The sequence below is a fragment of the Felis catus genome, chromosome B2 (genome assembly GCF_018350175.1).
Source record: "Felis catus isolate Fca126 chromosome B2, F.catus_Fca126_mat1.0, whole genome shotgun sequence".
In the NCBI taxonomy this organism is placed as follows: domain Eukaryota; kingdom Metazoa; phylum Chordata; class Mammalia; order Carnivora; family Felidae; genus Felis; species Felis catus.
This window is the reverse complement of record NC_058372.1, coordinates 8,659,570-8,680,561: the sequence shown is the minus strand read 5'-3', so window position 1 is coordinate 8,680,561 and position 20,992 is coordinate 8,659,570. Positions and strand designations below refer to the sequence as shown.

General features: G+C 40.6%; 1 protein-coding gene across 11 annotated transcripts in view; it reads left to right on the top strand.

The window, feature by feature from the left end:
* Positions 1-20,992, top strand: part of CDKAL1 (CDK5 regulatory subunit associated protein 1 like 1) — a 790,924-nt gene that overhangs the window by 193,066 nt on the left and 576,866 nt on the right. For all 11 annotated transcript variants that reach the window (XM_045056993.1, XM_023253542.2, XM_006931361.4 and 8 more), the window contains 1 exon segment: positions 14,853-14,949. In XM_045056993.1, coding sequence (XP_044912928.1) covers positions 14,853-14,949 — 97 coding nt within the window.

Genomic DNA, 20,992 nt, shown 5'->3' with positions numbered 1-20,992 from the left:
GGAAGTACATTTGGCTTGGACTAATAATCATCTCAAGTGAAATAGATGTTGGTTCCAACTGCGCCGCTCACGAAAATCCCATGTGAATTAACCTTTATAAATACGTTTTTAAAGACTGTTGATTTCCTGAACTCCAAGATAAGACTTCCCAGAGTAATTAGGTTCATAACCAAGAGGATGCTGGGTAAAGTCAACATTATCATCATAATCACTTCATTAGGGAAATTACAGCATTTAAATTTAAAAACGTGACAGTTTTTGTTCTGTCTTCCCAAGTTTATTAAATGTGCCACATTGTTTTTGCAAAGTAGAAAGTAGGTTTTTGTAAAGTAGAAAGTAGAAATTGGAACTATGACTCCCCCTTAAGTGTGTTGGCACTGATAACAATTGATATGTTTAAATTATTTAAGTAAAATGAAATCTTGTTGACCAGAAATACCTGGAAAAAGATAAGTAGGACATAGTGAAGCTTACTGAAAAAAAAAAAAAAGTCAATATATAAGGTAACGTGCATCTGTTACCTTAACTTACTAAAAGGTTTCTGATTTACTTGGAGTTATGGTAATGGATTATTTTCATTTGGCGAAGAATTCTTAGTAAATGTTTTTACTAAGCAGCATGGAAGCGTTATGATATTGTGGAGGAAGCCCTGAATTAGGAGCTGAAACCCAAATTTCTCTCATTTTCCCACTGACACAGTAGAGAGGATGGTCTCAGGTGAGCTCACTCACCTGTCCTGTTGCGTCTCATCACTTCCAGGACTTGAGAGCAGTTGTGTACTCATCCATGACCGAGTGAGGTATCTCGGCTTGTGAAAAGCTAATGGCCTACCACTCTCGTGAAGACCTGAGTGGAGATACTTTTTTGCTTCAGGTTTTAAAGTGAAGTAGTCGGGGTGCCTGGGTGGCTCAGTCGGTTGAGCGTCTGACTTCGGCTCAGGTCATGATCTCACGGTTCGTGGGTTCAAGCCCCGCGTCTGGCTCTGTTCTGACGGCTCAGAGCCTGGAGCCTGCTTCGGATTCTGTGTCTCACTTTCTCTCTGCCCTTCCCCTGCTCATGCTCTCTCTCTCTCTCTCTCTCTCTCTCTGTCTCAAAAATAAAACATTTAAAAAATTAAAAAAAAAAAAGTGAAGTAGTCATCCTTCTCCTTCAGAAGGTAGAACTCTCCCATAGGCGTTCTGATTTCTGTGAGCACACCAAGTGTTTCTTTTTGCTTTAAATAGTGGAGACCAATGTGAATTCGTCTCTTATTCTTTTCCTTTAAGTTTATTTATTTATTTTGAGAGAGAGAGAGAGAGAGAGAGAGAGCTCATGTGGGAGGAGCTGAGAGAGAAAGTAGAGGATCTCAAGCAGGCTCCACACTGTCAGTGTGGAGTTGGATGCAGGGCCCAAACTCATGAACCGTGAGATCATGACCTGAGCTGAAATCAAGAGTCAGACGCTTAACTGACTGAGCCACCCAGGCGCCCCAATTCGTCTCTTATTCTTGTATTCCGTTCTCCAGCTCACTTCTCTGAACCTCATTTTCCTAGTTTGTAATGTGAGGCTCTCTCCCTTAACACTTAGATTCTTCTTGAGGGTTGCATGAGGCAGCACATGATGCCTGTGGAAGTTGCTCTGGAAAAATCTAAAGCAGAATAATTTCTAGAAACATGGACAGTGAGCTGCACAGGACCACCCCTTAGGCTCCCATCTTTTGTCTTGAGACTTTTGTCTCTCCCCTGCCGCCATTAGAGACTTAGTAAAGTGACTTGGGTATTCAGGATCTTGATGTGTAGGGGTTGAAATTTGAACCCTATAAACTGGAGGTGAAAGAATGTATTGCTTGTTTTTTAATAGTTTATTATTCTAACATGCAAAACCCACAGACTTTCCCTTTTATCACCATTTTACAAGTGGATGTATGAAACAACTAGAATTTAAAATCGGAAAATGATTTTTTCCCTTACATTTGTATTTGCTAATTTTCAAATCTACTGAAGTTTCTTCTCCTATCAGCTGGGTGTAAAAAAAATTGCACATAGATTGCAGCTTTTTGGGGGGGAGTTTTCAAAGAAATTTTACTTTTTTCTTTTTTTTTTTTAATTTTTTTTTTCAACGTTTATTTATTTTTGGGACAGAGAGAGACAGAGCATGAACGGGGGCGGGGCAGAGAGAGAGGGAGACACAGCATCGGAAACAGGCTCCAGGCTCTGAGCCATCAGCCCAGAGCCTGACGTGGGGCTCGAACTCCCGACCGCGAGATCGTGACCTGGCTGAAGTCGGACGCTTAACCGACTGCGCCACCCAGGCGCCCCAGAAATTTTACTTTTTTCTAATAAAAATGTAAATATTTGGAAAAGAAAACTTTTCTACTGATGTATTTGGTATTACCCTTGTGGAATTTTGGTGGGAAGTACTACTTTTGGGGACAGATAGTTCTTGCCATAGTCACAGACTCTTAGTGCCAGAATCGGCCTCAGGGTTCGTGTTGTTTTACCATTTTCCTGTCTGTGTGAGAAAATTAAGGCTCAGAGAGGAAGATTTGTCTTCCTGTCAGTTATGGCACAAGCCGGGCCGCGAGTCGAGGTCTCTGGAGCGTCAGTTTGGGGTTTTGCTCCTTGAAGCAGCCTGCCTCTCAAAGCCCCGCTTGTGTTCTCAGGAAGAAGGGGTGCAAGCGTGCGTGTGCAGGGCGGCCCAGCAGACAGACCTGGGTCCTGGGCGCCCTCCGCCCTTTTGACGCTCCGGCCCGCGCGGTGGCCGGCCGCCGCCACGTACAGCAGATGCACAAGTCCTCTTGGGGGCCTGTCTTTGAACCCTCATGAGCAATTCTGAATGACTGGGTCTTTTCCCTGTCGTTCTAGTGACCTGTGACAGGGATGGCCGGAGGATGTGTCTGCAGACCAACTGTAGTCTTCAGCTAACCGTGACATCCTGTTTATACACCATGGGTTAAAACCACTTTCATGTGGCTTCTGAGATATATAGGAAGGTTCACAAGACTTTAGAGACAGCTACCACAGTTGTACTTTTCTTCCCCTTTTTGTGGACTGGGAAATTTCTGGTTATTTAGCGCTACAGTATTTTTTTTTTTTTTTTTTTGTATTAGATATTTGTCTTCTGTTTAACTCCTTCATTATAAAATACGGTAAGAAGTTTAGAAACCACAGAGAAGTGTACAGGTTAGTGAATTATTTTAAGTCAGACATCCCTGTAGCTACCACCTGGTTGCTTAGCCACACTGGAAACCCTTCGATGCTTCCCGCCACGGCTGCAGCTTTCTCCCTGCGTCCACAAGTGACCAAGCGCTGCCTTGACTTTTGTAATAATCACTTCTTAGATGGCTTTATCACCCAGGCTTTCTGTTTAGATGATAAAGTTCAATCTTGCCCATTTTATTTTTATTTTTTAATTTTTTTTCCAACGTTTTTTATTTATTTTTGGGACAGAGAGAAACAGAGCATGAACGGGGGAGGGGCAGAGAGAGAGAGGGAGACACAGCATCGGAAACAGGCTCCAGGCTCCGAGCCATCAGCCCAGAGCCTGACGCGGGGCTCGAACTCACGGACCGCGAGATCGTGACCTGGCTGAAGTCGGACGCTTAACTGACTGCGCCACCCAGGCGCTCCCACCAATCTTGCCCATTTTAAAAAACCTTGTATGTATTTTTGGAGCATATATATATATATATATATATATATATATATATGGAGCATATATATATATATTCCCTTCTGTGCATTGGTAAACTGTGGAGTTACTTAAAGGAGAAATTGAGTGATTTCAGTAGAATTCAGAGAAAAATTTCTGGAGGGAAATGGAACTTCAAAATTAGCCACAAACATTGCCTCTAACCTTTGTAATTAAAAAAAGCCCCCTGGGGCGCCTGGGTGGCTCAGTCGGTTAAGCGTCCGACTTCAGCCAGGTCACGATCTCGCCGTCCGTGAGTTCGAGCCCCGCGTCAGGCTCTGGGCTGATGGCTCGGAGCCTGGAGCCTGTTTCCGATTCTGTGTCTCCCTCTCTCTCTGCCCCCCCCCCCATTCATGCTCTGTCTCTCTCTGTCCCAAAAATAAATAAAAAACGTTGAAAAAAAAATTAAAAAAAAAAAATCCCTGAGAACGACCTGTTTTGGTTGTAAGGTAAAGCGAAATGGATAATTGATGGGATTATGTAGTTAAAGCAAACCAAATCTTCTCTCTTCTTCCTTAGCATGTATAATTTTGCGTCTGGAATATTTCACACTTGCTACATTGAGATCGTTCAGTAACCATTCGTTGATTATATAAAAACGTCTTAATTGTGGCAGTCCCGTCTTCCTGTGCACACAGCTTTTCGGTCCTCCTGGTGACACTGAACACAGCCTCCGAGGCACCATGAGCACATTCTCTTCTCTTACGTGCCTCTCGGAGGGAGTACGTGGTCCCTTTTTGTATGAATGCTGAACTTTCGTGTCTTCACAGTAGATGGTGGTGGGAATGAAGAAAACCTATTTTCTTGTGTATTACAGTATGGTTTCATGTGTTCACGTCAAGTTGCTAAATGGCGAGTGCCGTCTGCTGGGTCATTTCACTCGATCGTTTCAGTTGATGTTGGTGTGAGTGATATTAGCGTGATGGCAGCGTGAGTGTGGTCACATTTGTCCTTTGGCTGGCACTGCAGAAGTGGAAGCTTGGTGGCACTTTCTCCCACCCCCCACCGCCCACGCCCGCCCACCAGTTGTTGGTATTTCACATAGAATGGGGAGGCTGTGTCTGTTTCGCTGAGGTTTTGCTTGCTGGAACTAGAAGTGAGCCTTGTCACTCCAGGATTCGTCCGGGCCCAACTATGTTAGGTGCTCTTGTCAAAGAATTTTTTTTCCCTCGTGAAGTTATAAAGTAGTTGTATTCGTTATAAATACCTTTCTTATCTGAGGTCAGATTAATCATAAGCAATAGCTGTATTACTTTTGTGAAGATGTAAATAGAATTGTATTTTTTACGAAGGAGTGAGGGAAGGGACAAAGTAGAGAGTTGAGGGGAAAGTTGTGCTGCTTATAATTAGTAAGAAAATAATTCTTAAGAGTATGATAGTAATTCTTATGAATTGTTTATTTGATCTGTGAGAGTGAAAATCGTGTTAGGATTTATTATAAAATTCACGTGGAAATAAGTGGTGTTGGCACTGATCACATGTAGTTCATCTGATTGGATCATCTGTTTCTGATGTTGAAAAAGATTCCTGTTTAATGGTAGTTTTATTAAATTTTAAGAGACATAAACATGGCTGTTAATCACAACTTTAGTTAATAACTCATCCTAGTATTATTTCCTGGTCTTAGGTGTTCTTTCAGAATTTACTGAATTGCAAGAAGGGGTTTTGTTTTTAAGTTTATTTATTTAGTTTTGAGGGAGGGAGAGAGGGGGCAGAGGGGAGGGGCAGAGAGAGAATCCCAAGCAGGCTCTGAGCTGCCCAGAGCGACCGAGCCAGCCAGGCGCCTCCCCCCCAAGAAGTTTTTTGAAAATGTATTCGAAGGTGTGTAAAGTGAATCACATCTAGGCATTGCCCTCGAGGAGCTCATAGTTTCGTAGGGGGAGACATGTCTTTTGCAGGAATTACAGTTCTAGAAGTCAGTGCTGAATGTTACAAATCATTTGTTGTAGGAACAAGTACATAATTTAGGACAGTGATTTTTCTGAATTAGCTAGTTCACTTAGAATATGTTAAAAATGAGTTGTTTATGGTGCCCTGATAATATTCTCTACCTCTTGTCCCTCCGGTGAAACCTCTTGATTATGCAGGAGTTAGAGCTTGCTGAAGCCCAGTTAAGGCAGGTTTGAAGAAAGTTTCTCTTCTCTTGCCTCTGTTCTGTAGATGGGGATTCCATATTCCATTACTGTATGGATTAGTCAAGGAGACAACTCTTACTTCTACCTGGGCATGAGTGTCTCTTGGTTAGCCACTTTTTATTGTATTATTTTAAATTAAGAAAAAAAAATTTTTAACGTTTATTTATTTTTGAGAGAGACAGAGACAGAATGCTAGTGGGTTAGGGACAGAGAGAGAGGGAGACACAGAATCTGAAGCAGGCTCCAGGCTCTGAGCTGTCAGCACGGGGCCCCATGCGGGGTTCGAACTCATGAGCTGTGAGATCATGACCTGACCCGAGGTGGGACACTTAACCGACTGAGCCACCCAGGCGCCCCTTATTGTTTTATTTTAAATAACAAAGTGCTTTTCTGTTCCCCCCTCCAGAGGATCAGCTTTCACATTAACTAATGCCTCTTTGGATAAGTGACTTTGAAAAAGGCATGAAAGGTTTGGAAATCTTGTTAAGGGACTTTTTATAAGTTTCTGATATTTTTTCATTCAGACTGTGTAGCCAACTCCAAAATCCAATGGATCTCCCCCAGAAACCAGGTTGGGATCTAATGGTTACCCAGCTCAACTTGTATTCAGGATGGACTAGAAATAAGCCCATGTGTGCATTTTCCTTCTGAACTTTGATTCCTTTAGTTCAATTTTTAGTTGAATCAGAACTGTATACTTCCCTATTCGTTCCTCAAAATATAACCTAGATTTCTGTTGTAATTTAATTTTTGTTTTTCTTGGTAAATGTGATAATTAAAGTACAATGAGATGTGCAAATTGGACAGTGAATTGAATAAATGTAACAGCTGATCTCTTTTCACTGTCAGTTTTTAAAGGTCTTCTGATATACTGATAGACTCTTGAGATTGCTTTCTTTCTTTTTCCATTTTCTTCTTTCTTTTGTTTTTTTCCTCTGTCCAAGGGTATTACCATCTAAAGTGTTTGCTATGAAGAGTGTCAGGATATTGATCTTAGGGGAGGTGAACTAACAACAGGTTTGCTTTTCATTTTATGAAATGAATTCTCCATAATAGGAATACATCTGTCGTAACTTTAGGTTACTTTTTGTGTTGGTCCTTTTAAGGAAGGAGTGTCTTACTTACTTTAATTTAAAAGCTTAACAAGAAGGAAATGATTGATTTGAATGGTAACTGCTGTGTAAGTCTGAAATGCAGTTTTAAAGGTGGTGAAGTATCATGTATGTAGTGGTCAGATTTTCTGAGCTTCACTCCTCTTACTTTTTCTTGGATCTCGAAGTTACAAGGTACAAATATCATTGAACCTTAAACTTCGTAATGTAGGGGAGGAAAAAAGAAACAACATTTGTGTGTACTTTCTTAGGTTCATCCACTGGGGCTTGGGAATCAATCTGATAAAAGATGGATTAACAGGGGGAAAAAACCAAATTTAGGTATGCAGGGGTAGTTCATGAGGACACGTGACCTAAGGAGGAGGTTGCAATTTGGAGATTGTATGCCATCTTAACAAAGGGGTAAGAGTAGAGAGGAGCTGAGATGAAGGAGAAAGGGTTTGGGGTTCCTTGGAGAGAGGGAATTTATGGTAAGGTGATTAGAAATACATGGGAAATGAGGGTTGTTTAGTAGGGTTGGTTATGCAGATATGAGATGGTTTGAGTTGTCTCTGGAGTAGTTCTCTTCCTGATACTGGAGAGGGTGATGCCTTCACACATGGAGATTTATGTTCTTCGTTTAACCTAATTGTTGGGGGGTTGGGCTCTTTTCCTGAGCCTGCTATTTCTTTTTCCTTTTTTCTTTTTTAAGTTTGTATATTTTTAGAGAGAGAGAGAGAGAGAGAGAGAGTGAGAGTGTGCATCAGTGGGGGAGGGGCAGAGAGGAGGAGAGACAGAAGCCCAAGGAGGCTCTGCACCATCAGCACAGAGCCCGATGTGGGACTTGAACCCTGAGATCATGACCTGAGCCCAAATCAAGAGACATATGCTTAACTGACTGCACCATCCCGGTGCCCCCTGAGCCTGCTGTTTCTTAATTGCTTTTTGCTCAAAATAATCTTCTTGTCAAAGTGCTGCATTTTGCGGCGGCATATTCTGGCCCTCTTCAATGACTAAACAAAGTTCTGGGTGACTTGTAGCATTGTACCAGATTTTAGGAGGCTTACTTAACCTTTATTTGAGCCTGCATTAACTTCTTCCTGTTTGAACTCAGAACACTAATATTCTTTTGAAGTAATTCATCAACAATCCTAGTATTAAGGTATTTTTTAATAACATATACAACATGTTAGTATAGTACTACATGTGTATGATTTATATACAACTATGTATTTATGTATCTGGGTTATCGCCCTCTTTTTTTATGCTGGTGAGTTCTTCGATTAAAAGTTTTGGTGGCCACTTGATATCTGACGAGCCTCTAAGCATATACTGCACACACATTTCATTAACGAATTTGTGAACATCATATATATATCAAGTGAGGCTGTTGATGGTCATCATTTATTCCAGAGGTTTCATAGATCCATTGTGTAACAGTTAGAAGTGGCGGTGGGTGAATTGAGTAGACAAGCTAGAAATGACATGTTGAGAGGTAAGAGCCAACACAAAAGGAAGAGAAGAATCCATCTGTGTGGCTTCCCGAGATGATTTATCACTGGGCCGCACGGCCTTAAGATCTTGGTAACCCTTGGCTACCTACATCATTATGTTGAAGCAAAGGGCAGTGATGGATGACTGTCAGTTCTGTCTTTACCTTGGGCAAGCTATTTCATCTTTCTGAGCCTCTGTTTTCTCTTTTATAAAATGAAATCACAGGGCTAGAAAGTTTGGGGTGTCTCTTACAGATGTGAAATTCTCTGTCTGCAGTGCTGAAGGCAGTCAACTGTGGGTACAGTTGGAATCACCATATTTTGCACCAATAGGAAATGCAGGCGTGCCATACAAATATTTTAGAAACATTTCCTTTGGAATGGTTACCTATTTTTTTGACCATACGTGGTTTGGGATGTAGGCCAGTGTAGGGGATAAGGCTTCAGGAGGTGAAAGAAGGCAAATTTGGGTGAATAAGTGGGAGCTAATTAACGGGCAAAGACAAGTGTTCAGTGATTAAAAAGGCAGACTTGATGGGGTTTATCAATCTTGAAAATAACCATCCAAATGTGTATTCAAATATGTAACTGGGGATAGATACCTGCAGACATTCAAGTCCAGAGTAACTGGGGTTTCGTCTCATGATCGCGAGACTCAATGTTATTTTAACTAAACCTAGTTACGTCACCTGGAAAGCCAGCTTGACATGACATACATTTCCATTGCTCGAAAACTGAAGCCCCAATTCTGTAAGGCAATTAAGCACCCCTACTATCTGGTTTCTAAAGCTAGTGGCTTAAAAGTTGTATCCAAAGCACTAAAAGCCACAGGTTTTTTCTCTGATTCAGAAATTCAGCATCAGGACTCTTGGGCAGGATAATGGTAAGTCAGTCAACAGCAAGTCCATTCTCCCAGTTGTTTTTCCAAAAATTGTAGAATTATTCTTAATACATCTTGTTCTCTTGCATTCAGTCCGTCAGCAAAATCTGCTACCTGTACCCAGAAGAGTGCCCAGGTTCCACCCACTTTTCACAACCTCCGCTGCTACCTCCAGGAACATGTCTGCCCGGTCTCCTTCCACCTCTGTCCCCTCATGGTTTACTCTCAGCACAGCACTCAGAGTGATCTTTGTAAAGCGTGTGCCAGAACAAAGCACCCCTCTCCTCCTTCCTCGACTGCTTGTTCCAAAATTTACAAGAGGCATCGTGATTGTTGAAGTATATCATGCACACAGATCCTTATTTGCTGAGATATTTTTATGTTTCACATGGCTACATGTCTAACTATAAATACTTCAAATAGGTGTTCCCTTAAATATTTGCAGAGAATACTCAACATGCAGAGACTGAAGACTGTGCTTGCTTTGTACAGAAACAGATTGATTTGACTCTCTTTTTAGTGCTGTTGTGTGGAAGTTTTTATGAGTATATCCATGTGCATTTAGAAAGGTGAAAGATCATGGGGCACCTGGGTAGCTCAGTCGGTTAAGCATCCGATTTGGCTCAGGTCATGATCTCACGGGTTCGAGCCCCATGTCGGGCTCTGTGCTGCAGATTCTGTGTTTCCATCCCTCCCTCTCTCTTCTGTCAAAAATAAATAAACATTTAAAAAAAGTGAAAAAAAAAGAAATGTAAAAGATCAGATATATATCTAAGAAATACTTTTTCATGAAAGAGAACTTTGGTTGAAGACCGAGTCATTATCAGGAGTATTGTATCGATTAAGCATCACATCCAAGGGGAGATGGGCGTAATAGGAAAAAAGAACACGGAGAGAGAAGCAGCATTTCCTCCCTGCCTGCTTCTTGCGAAGAACTGGGTTTTTCTTGATTTTATTTCTTAAGTGTATTATTCTGCTATGAGTTCGTTCACAAAAAACAGAAAAACAGGAACTGTCGAATACTGTTTCTACTTTGAGGACCTTCGATACATTATAATCCCCATAAATTTCTGTGTGGTTTTAATCAAGAAATGTTTGCTCTAATTTTTATTACACGATCAAAACCCAAGTTGGATTTCTATTCTGAGATCTGGTGTGCAAGGAACAGGGGATCTTGGGTGCCCATCTGAGCTCCAGCACCAACTCAACGTGTGAACATTGGGCTTCAGTTACTGCATCTTCTTGACTCTCAGTTTTCTCATTTGCGAAATAAAGCAAATGATACTATGTGATCTTTATTTTTTATGATTTCTGTGAATTTTAAGGTTCTGAACAAATTATCTTTTGTATTTAGTAGTTGACGGAAAAGAGGGAAAGGTTTCTTCATGTTTTCTGCATCACTCTAGTGCTGTAGTCAAGGATATGTCTCTAATTTTAGAAGTGTGTTTCAGGAAAATAAGGATTATAGTGAATTAGTTTTACATGTAATTTTTATTTTAATTAACATTTCAAGGCTATCTAAAACGAAAACATGGAAATTCATGCTACCTTAAACTTTCTTAAGGTATTATTGTTACCAGCGTTCATATTTTGAAGGATAAAAGGTTTTAAAAATGTGTCTGTGCTGAGTACTTTCTAAAGAAATTGTTTTATGGGCTTTTATTAACCGGAACGAAGCTCACTAAACAAAAAGAACAGGATGTAAGAAGGGAATGTTTAGAACAAGAGGACTCAGAGAAATTGTGTTCAAGCCTTTGCTGCTTTATTTGGTCACATATAAAATGAGGCATTAACATTCCATAACGGGGCTGTGATTTTTGCTTTGATTCTAATTCTGGTCTACCCTAGCATTTTAAGTCCAAATTCAATAAAAGCATGAAATAATATTCTAAATAAATCACTTGTTCAAGCATCTCTGTTTTGAACTTTTCCTCTTAATTTTCTGGTGTTGTGCTTACTCCCTGAAAATCAGCCTTGGACTGTTTTATGACCTGGTTTAGTGTTTATAATGTCACTGGCACATTTTCCCTGGATTGTTGTACATATTGGCTGTACGGTTTTCAAATGTTACGGAGCTAACTGCATAATGGTTAACCCGATGAAGTGCCGTGGGAATGCCGTGTAAGTGCTGATCCTGATGATTATTGTTGTTAAAGTATAGGTGTTGGTGGTGATGTTACCTCCTTTTTGTTTTCCACACTAGTATTTTTATCCTGTGGAAATGTTTCTATAGCTCTAAAGAGCCTTAAAGTTTTGTACTCAACCAGATTGTCTCCACACCTTTCGGGACTATTCTATCCAGGGTTACCAACCATCACATTAGCTTCATTCCCAGCTGGCTGACTTGAATGTCTGGAAACCTGATAGGCATTCGTGGAACCTCCGATTAAGTGTGTCCTGTGTGAATTTGTTGCTTTCTGTTCCAGTCCTCAGCCAGCTGCTTCTTTGGGCCATATCTGACCTGCTTCCTATTTTTGTAAATGAAGCTTTATTGGAACAGACACACACACACACACACACACACACACACACACACACACACGTAATGTTATATATGATTGCTTTTACATTAAGGTGGCAGAGTTGAGACTCTTCCAACAGAGACCTGTGAGTAGCGAAGGCTAGGGTATTTACTCTCTAGCTCTTTATATAAGATGTTTGCTGATCCCTCTTAGACTCAAAACCTTGGCATCACTTTGGATTCCTCCTTGGGTTTTCCCCAAATATATTTAAGAGGAAAACCCATCTCCTTTCCTTTAATCTTTCTTTTTTCAGATCTTTCACCTGCGTTCAGGTCTTCACATCCTTTAGCCTAGAGTATTAAATAAATTTCCCCACCTCTTGGCTCCTTCTCCCCTTATGTTTCATTTTATGTCTTGCCATCAGCGTGATGTTCCTAAGATTTGGTGCCGCTCTTTGTCCGCTCTGCCACCAGAACACTTCCCCATTCCCACTAACTTCAATAGAAACTCCCCAGCCTCTCTCTTAAGGTTCCTTCCATAATATAAGCTTTGCCAGTCTCCCTCATACAGGAATTCTGTAGTGTAACACTTTCCTCTGACGGTCTTGTCTTCGTCCATGCGGGAACAACCGCCTTGGGGTCTCTGTCTCCATTTTCCACCTACTCCTCCTACCGTCTGCCCTAAAAACCCCCTCAAGTTTGTTTGGAAGTGTTTACTGTCTGTTTCTGTCTGCATATTCCTTTTCCCTCCCTGATACATATATGTATAGCCTGTGCCTCTTTCTTCACTAGTGGCATTTTATTTGATGCTGTGTTGTTGATGTCCTTTTATGTCTCATCCGTTATAAACCAGAAGCTTGTTGAGCGCAAAGTGCATGTGTTCCCTTAAACTCTCAACGTCATGTCTTAGGCGTGCTTAATAATTAAGTAATTGAGTCACATTATAGGAGGCAGGCCTTCTAATTTGAATGTAATTATTGGTGACCTCACAGACTCCCTTGGATGTTTGCAGTGATTCTGGGTGTTAGAGGGAATTCTTGAGGAAACCAGATGTCACTTCCTCATGTAGATTGTTAATGTAAATGGAAAGATTTTTTTCGTCTGATAAGGTATTTCACATTTACCGCAAGAAAACTGTTTGTGTGCGGTGATGTGTATGGTGCTGATAAACACAAGTAGAAGCAGCAGGCAGAGCCAGGCAGGAATTCTCTTGGATGTGGTAAGCAATCTACCAAACTCAGATTTTTTTGATTCCGTTAACACGTTCCCCCCAGCCCCACTCCCAGGATTCCAAGAGGAAAAATTGTACCAAAGCACTCTAATAAGTTATTGAAGTGAAACCCTTACAGATGATGTTAGAATAGTCTTTTACACTCTGCTTATCCGTTCATTCAGTCATTCCCTGCATTCCTCCTGGAAGGTTTTGATGCGGCTGTCAATTCCAGATAGCTGGTTCTGTTAATCCCAGGGTTTTTGGGGGGGACTCCTGTTCTGAGTTTGTTCTCTGGAAAAAGTTGAGAAAAACAGAACAATGTGCCAGGTGTAGAGACTTTTCACTTCACAGTGGTATGTTCCCGAAACTGGGCTGCTGATACCCTTAACTTCCTCAAATGGTTTTAGAAACAGAGATTGCCAGGGGGCGGCCAGGAAGACAGTTTGGTGTATAAAGCGTAGTACCCAAGCATGTGGCAAAAAGGAAAAAAAAAAAAAAAAAAAGGAACAAAGCATCACTATATTCCAAAACCCACACACTTGAAAAAGAATTAAAGACTTGAAAATGTAATTTTAATTGGGCAAAGGACATGCATAGTTTCCAGGAAAAGATATCCGCTCTGCTGGGTTCACCACTGTTTTCCACTGTTTTCTAGCACATAGTCAGTGTTTGCTGTATACACGCATGTGAGATAAATGAGTAACACAGATGCATAAAATATATCCCAACCTTCTTCTAAGTAAAGAAATGCTTCATAACTGGAAATGTATGCCTTTGAATCGGCATTTCTACTCTCTGGAATTTATTCTAGGGAAATTATTAGCATAGATTTCACATTTATGTTTCCATAATCGTGGAACACTTTCTCAAATACTCAAAGATGTCTATCTGTCCATCCACATGTATATGTACATATGTTGTTAGCATAAGTTAGCGTAAGCACTTAAGCTTATGCATAAGTCTCCAGGGAACAAAACTGGGAGATATATGAATTCCCAGGATAGAAAGGGTATTATACCTTCTATTTCTTTAACTTTTGTTTGATTTTTTTAAAAGTATATTTTATTTTTATACTGATCAAAAGACTGAGAAGTTATAGAATGAGTTTTAGGTACATTTTCATTAGTAATTAAAATAACTTATTTGAATGGCTAACTTGTCTATCTAGAAAGTGTTTTTTTTTTTTAAACTTTTTTTTTTTAACGTTTATTTATTTTTGAGACAGAGAGAGACAGAGCATGAACGGGGGAGGGTCAGAGAGAGGGAGACACAGAATCCGAAACAGGCTCCAGGCTCCAAGCTGTCAGCACAGAGCCCCATGCGGGGCTTGAACTCACGGACCGTGAGATCATGACCTGAGCCAAAGTCGGCCACTCAACCGACTGAGCCACCCAGGTGCCCCGAAAGTGTGTTTTTTTAAGTTTGTTAATTTTTAGAGAGAGGGAGGGAGGGAGAACAAACGGGGGAGGGGCAGAGAGGAGAGACAGAATCCTAAGCAGCTCAGAGCCCAATGTGAGGTTCAGACTCCTGGACCGTGAGATCATGACCTGAACCGAGATTAAGAGTCAGAAGCTCAACTGACCATGCCGCCCAGGGGCCCCTAGAAAGTGTGGTTTGTAAGAGTGCTTTATATCCTTGAGAATTCTGTGGAAGTACATTTTTTGGTTTTGTATTGGGATGGTAACGAAAGACATTATCAGGTTGGAGTGCTGTTGTGTCCTTTAATGGTGTGATCAATGGATGCACAGTTCAGAAGTCTTACAGTGTTTTCTTGCAGCGGTTGTAAGAAAATCCAGCTTCTTGGTAGAATGGCTTCTTATGATTTGGAGAACTTATATGCACTTACATCAGTTTCCAAGGGTATACTTGTGAGCAAAAGAACGACAATGTTTTTCTCTTCATCTTTCTAGAAAAGCTCAAGAGGAGAACAAGAAAATTGTGCTAGCTGGATGTGTTCCTCAAGCCCAGCCTCGGCAGGACTACCTTAAAGGACTGAGTATCATCGGGGTAAGCTTGTACCTGACGGGGAGGACAGAAAATCCTAGGTTGTTGAAACACGTGATAGGCCCACATTTGATTTGCTCTTTCTGTGTTATTGACAAGCTCTGTTATGCATCCGACTACCTGTCAACACACTTCCCCTGTTGCCGCTGAAATTTTGTCATGTCTGTGTAACTTTTTCACCTTAGCACAAAAGAATGTTCCAGATTTTCTTGTTGAAAACACCAAACATTACGAAGCCATAGTATGGGATTTATGTCCATCACTAACCCCTGGCCTTTCTCTGCCTGTCCCGTGCTGCGATTTGCCATGGTGTACGTATCATTGTACTTTTCCCATCCCACGGACCCATGTGTCATCCTTCCAGCACATGGATGCCTTTTTCTGGAACGCCCCACTTCTGCTCCCTCTCACATCATGACTGCAACATGATTCGTTCCGTTCAGCCTCCTCTGACCCCTGCGCGGCCTTCCGCAATCCTGTGCCTCAGTTCCTGGGTCACAGCTCACTGTGCGGTTACCTGTCATCTGCTCTCTCATCGCAGCATTCCACAGAGTTGTGATTTTACCTTGACTCTGAGAATTTTTTGATTAAGGCCACCTTTCTACTTAAATCATTAACTTTACAGGACAGCTTTTCAGTCTTTTTTAAAACTCTAACCATGTTACTCCAGCCTTTCCCATGATGCCTGACATACAGTAGGCACTCAATAAGTGCTTGGTGACCGGCTGAAGGAAAGAATCTTCCTACTGTATTTTGGTCATTGGCATGCCTTCTTCCCTGTGGGGCACATAGCATTGTGAAGTCACGACACTTCCTGTCTGTTCCCTCTCTCATTCTTTGTGGCCATCACTGTTCACAAAAGGCCCAAAGGTAGCTGGCCTTCAGTCGGTATTTGTGACCACATGGTGGTACTTCGTCCTCCTCACCACCCTCCAAGGGCTGTACTCAACCGGCTCAGCAATCTTCTTTTAAAGTAGGCTTTGTTGATTTTTTAAAGAAATATAAAAATTCAGTATGCGCATAAAAAAATCACATGAATAATTGGCACCTGGAATGAGGTTTATTGGATTTTTATTTATTTTATATACTACTGACAAGTTTTGTTTGCTTTTAAGATTTTATTTTTTTAAGTAATCTCCATACCAATGTGGGGCTCGAGCTTATAACCCCGAGATTAAGAGCCGCACGCTCCGCCACCTGAGCCAGCCAGGCGCCCCGTTATCGACAACTTGTTATAGTGTGTTCTCAGTGTAATGAACTTGTTTTCTGCTGTCGAGTCCTTGCCCCACTAGCAAATTTGATAATCTGTGAGCAAACATTCTCGTGTTAAACAGAACTTGAATGTTTGAGAAGTTTAGTTTGTTTTCACCATTTGTCTGTTTACTTTATGATTTCTCCTGGTTTAAGGGATGAAATGAATATGGACTCCCACGTTATGTTTTCAGGTCAGACTAACTTTCTCCATAAACATAGTCCTGCTGTGTTAGGGAAATAGGAAACTCGTTAGAATTCGGATTCAGAGATGGAACGTGGCAAAAACATAGGATTCCTCTTACATTTCACCTCAAGGAATTCAGTTATCGGAATAGCATAATTTCCTTAGTATGACAAAGCCTCTTCTCTGTGTACAGTTTGGTACCATTTTCCTGAACTCCGCTGTGTGCGGCGATGGGCTCAGAATATGTTAGGAGGTAGGGGGGATTCTAAGGGAGGATGCCCGGTGCCAGCAATGGGGAAGATTATCTCAGGGGTGATATCGTCTCATGGCTTGGCGACTGACGTCTCCCTCTTCCCCATTTAGTCCAGTATCTTTTGTGTTCTCTTTCCTAATCGCGTTTAATTACCACAGAAGTTCTTAAGACTTACTTATTTTGCTCCTTTATGAGAATGGAGAAATAAGGTCACATGTTTTAAAAAGGGAATACAAGGAATATTCATAATTCCATCCCTGAAACACAGTAAGTATAACTTTTTTTTTTTTAATTTTTTTTTTCAACGTTTTTAATTTATTTTTGGGACAGAGAGAGATCATGAACGGGGGAGGGGCAGAGAGAGAGGGAGACACAGAATCGGAAACAGGCTCCAGCCTCCGAGCCATCAGCCCAGAGCCTGACGTGGGACTCGAACTCACGGCCCACGAGATCATGACCTGGCTGAAGTCGGACACTTAACCGACTGCGCCACCCAGGCGCCCCTAAGTATAACTTTGCTTATCCCCTTCACTCTTTTCCCCTCATTGTGTCCCTCGTCTGTTTCTTTTTAATGTAAGCTCTATGCCCAACATGGGACTTGAACTCATGACCCCGAGATCAAAAATTGCATGCTCTACCGACTGAGCCAGCCAGTCACCCCACCTTTAGACTCGTGCACATTTGACTTACTGTAATCTCCAAACCATTTTTATCCTTATGTCTCCATGAGCTTTTAAACCATTTTAAATCTTGTGCTCTCTTCGGTGTTACGTGTACTAAACCACTTTAAATCTTGCATTAGCACTCTATTGAAGGATATGCCATCATTTACTTAACTATTCTTGTTGGATATAAGGGTTTTCTAGTTTTTAGGAAGCATACATCATATATCGATGTCCACAAAGGGCTTTTTATTTTAATTGCAAGTCAGTATATTGTGAGAAGTTTCTGAAAGTGGATTCACACTATTGGTGACACTGTTTGAGTTGTAAGTTAATTGTGTCTTCAGTAGTTAGTGTTCCAATGAAACTATGAGATTCAACTACTCTTTGTAAACATCATTTTTAGAGCAGTTGTTAAGTGGCAGCATGTATATAACATGTATCATAACTGACTGTATATAAAAACCTTGTCCATAAACTGAGAGTTGATGGTGGGAGGGAGGGAGGGGAGGGTGGGTGATGGGTATTGAGGAGGGCACCTTTTGGGATGAGCACTGGGTGTTGTATGGAAACCAATTTGACAATAAATTTCATATATTGAAAAAAAATTAAAATTAAATTAAAAAAAAAAAACCTTGCCCATAGAACCTAAACTTTAAAAAATCTGGAGTAGGAAACCACAATCATCTATAACTGGTGTTTGAAAAGACCTGTTTCTGAAGATAATTGTTAGAATTGCTACAAAAATAGAAACCTTCTGAGATAGAGTGAGTTTCCCTGAAATAAAGAAATGAATTAATTGATTTATACAAAGAAAAAAATTCTGAAGTATAAAAAAAATATGAAGATGTGTAAGTTCATTGACTCAATAGGAAACTAGTTTTTGAGGGTGTTTGGCATTGTATTGCTCAGTTGATTTACAGACCGAACGAAAACTGATATTCCTTAACAAAATTCCCCTTACAGAATATCTGTGATGGAAGGGCTTTAATAGAAGGGGAAGAAAGAAGCCTTGTAACTGCAGTAGGTGTTTTTGTCGTCTGCTAGGATTTGTCTGTGTCACCGCGCAATACAGGGAGGACGTGTTGATTCTTTTGACCAAGTGATTGAAATAAAAAGCTGCCTTTAGGTGGGGATCAGTGGGTGAGCAAGCTACTTACTGTACACCTGAATTAAAAGGGCACATTATCCTCATGTTTGCAAGTACTCGTGGAGTAAGCAGTTAGGAAGATATGTAATATTTAAAAAGGATATTACTACTGTTGTAACGTGTGAATTTCCATCCGTATCACCCTTTAGAAATGGTGCATTTAATTTGTTTTCATTATCAGGGATAGCAATGTAGTGAGGGCACTTAGTTATCAGTTGTTTGACCCCTGAGTGTTTTATTGTCATCTCTCCTACTGTCTCCTGAAGCGATCTAGTTGTAATTAATATTATTTGTGTGGTGGTGAATGAAGAGAAGATAACAGAATATATCAAAACCTACCAACCTCTGGGTCCATAAGAATGGATTTCAGTGGAAGTAACCTCTAAACTGATCTCATTCTGGAGCACAAAAATGTCTAATTTTTTTACATTGGGAGAGGAGAGAGAACAGATTTGAAAACATACATGTCTTAGATAAAAGAGTCTTTTTTTTTTGTAATCAAAACTTGTTTCATAGCATGATTAAATGAAATGTATATTTTATATCTAGAATATATGTATTTGCAGGTAACCAGTATGGAATCAGGATCTTTTTAATAACATTTTACCTGACAGTGAAAAATTTTCTGTCCCCTGGGGGGGGGGGGGAATAGTTATGGTTAGCCCATCCACCTTGGAATGAGTTTTCATGCAGTGCCCCTCTTGTGATACCTACTGAATGCTCCTTTCCTTCTCTTCAGCTCATGTATTGTCAGGAAAGTTTCTTTTAGATTAGTCAACCAGAAAGTAGACTGTGCTCTGTTAAAATCTGGTAAAAAAAAAAAAAAAAAAAAGAAAAAGAAAAAAAAGAGCAGACTTCAGGATTCCAGGATTTTCAAATCCCAGGGGCCGCCCCATCATTTTTCTCCAGCAGGTACTTACTGAGAGCCTATTATGTGGCAGCACCTGGAACAGGTATGCCGCCGCATGTACTATTATCAAAGATCACTTCCCTCTTGGAGCCTACGTTTCAGTTCTTGGATAACTGGTGTGAGCCTAGAATGTCTCTTCCCCAAGAGAATGTGGTGGGATGGGTTCCTAAGACCATAGGGAGATTGATTAGTCGGGAACCTCTTGGTAAGGCTCAGGTGTACTTTGAGAAATATACTTTGTGTCCGTTAGTTAGAAGTTGTGTTAAGAATAGGTACATGAAACAATATTTGCTTGAGTTCTTCTTCAGGCAGTGTTATCTCTCCATTATTGCAGTTATTATTTATAGGCGTGACGTTTATTAGGAGGGTTGGTTTTGAAATTTTTAGGAGGGAGCATGTTTACAGAACTGTACATTTTGTGTTGATTTTCTGTGCTAATTAATAAACAAGGACTGCATTTGAACGTGGTGTTGATTCATTAGGCTTATCTTTGTAGTTGTATACTATCTCTAGAAATCCTGAATAAAATGTGCATTTTAGGTTATCACATTTGGAAACATTCAGTTCATAGCAGGATATATAACTTGATGTTGAAAATTTGTAAATGACAAAACTTCCTGATTTGCCAGCTGTGAGCCCCGCAGGCAGGTGCACACTTTTCTTTGGATAGCTGAACAAAAATGTTGTTCAGCACAGGTGTCCACTTATCTCAGGGACTATTAACCAGGTTGATTTGCAGTGGCTTAAACATCTTTTCAGTCAGCCTGCCCTAATACTGAAAAGTCAAACAGCACGATGAATATTTCCAACGTGGAAATATTTTGAAAATTACGTGTATAAATACAGCAGCATTTGAAAGAGACTCTATCTGAGAATATTTCTGTCCTATATCTTATTGCAAAAGGTAAATGAATTCATGGAGTGGAGCAAAGTGTCACGGTAATAGCGGCATTGATATCGAGGGCAAAGCGTGAGAAATTGTGTCCTTCTGGTTTGTCTCTGCTTCAAAGATGTATTTCATCTTGTTATATTGCTTTTTTTTTTTAACTTTAATTATTGAAAAGGCAGTATCATACCAGAATGACATGTAAATTTAAAAGGCCACTCGTGTTTGTGCCTTTGTTTTCATTTCTTTTGTGGCCTCTTGTAGTTTTTTCCTGTATGTGTGTATATTATTGCGTCGTTCACATATTTTAAGAAAGTAGCACATATTAGTGGTTAAGAGCGTGGATTCAGGAGCTAGATTGCACAGATTCATATCCCTGATGCACCACTTACTTATTAGCTATATGGCTTTGTACAAGTCATTTCACCTCTCCGTGCCTCAGTTTCCTCCCCTGTAGACGGGAGGTAATAATAGAACCTAACTCTCAGTTTTGTCAGGGTTAAACCAGTTAATACGTGTAATGTGGTGAGCACGGTGCCTGGCACTTGGTAAATGCTCTGTCTGTATTAGCTTTATTATTATTATTTCTTTAATTTTTTTTTTTTAAATTCACTTAACTAATAGAGTCAACATCGAGCAACATACGCTGTGCCTGGAACAAGAACTCTTTGCTAGAGATACAGAGCTGAATAAAATGTCTTTCCCCTGAAACCCGTGAAATCTGAAGAGAGGCACAAATAATCATGA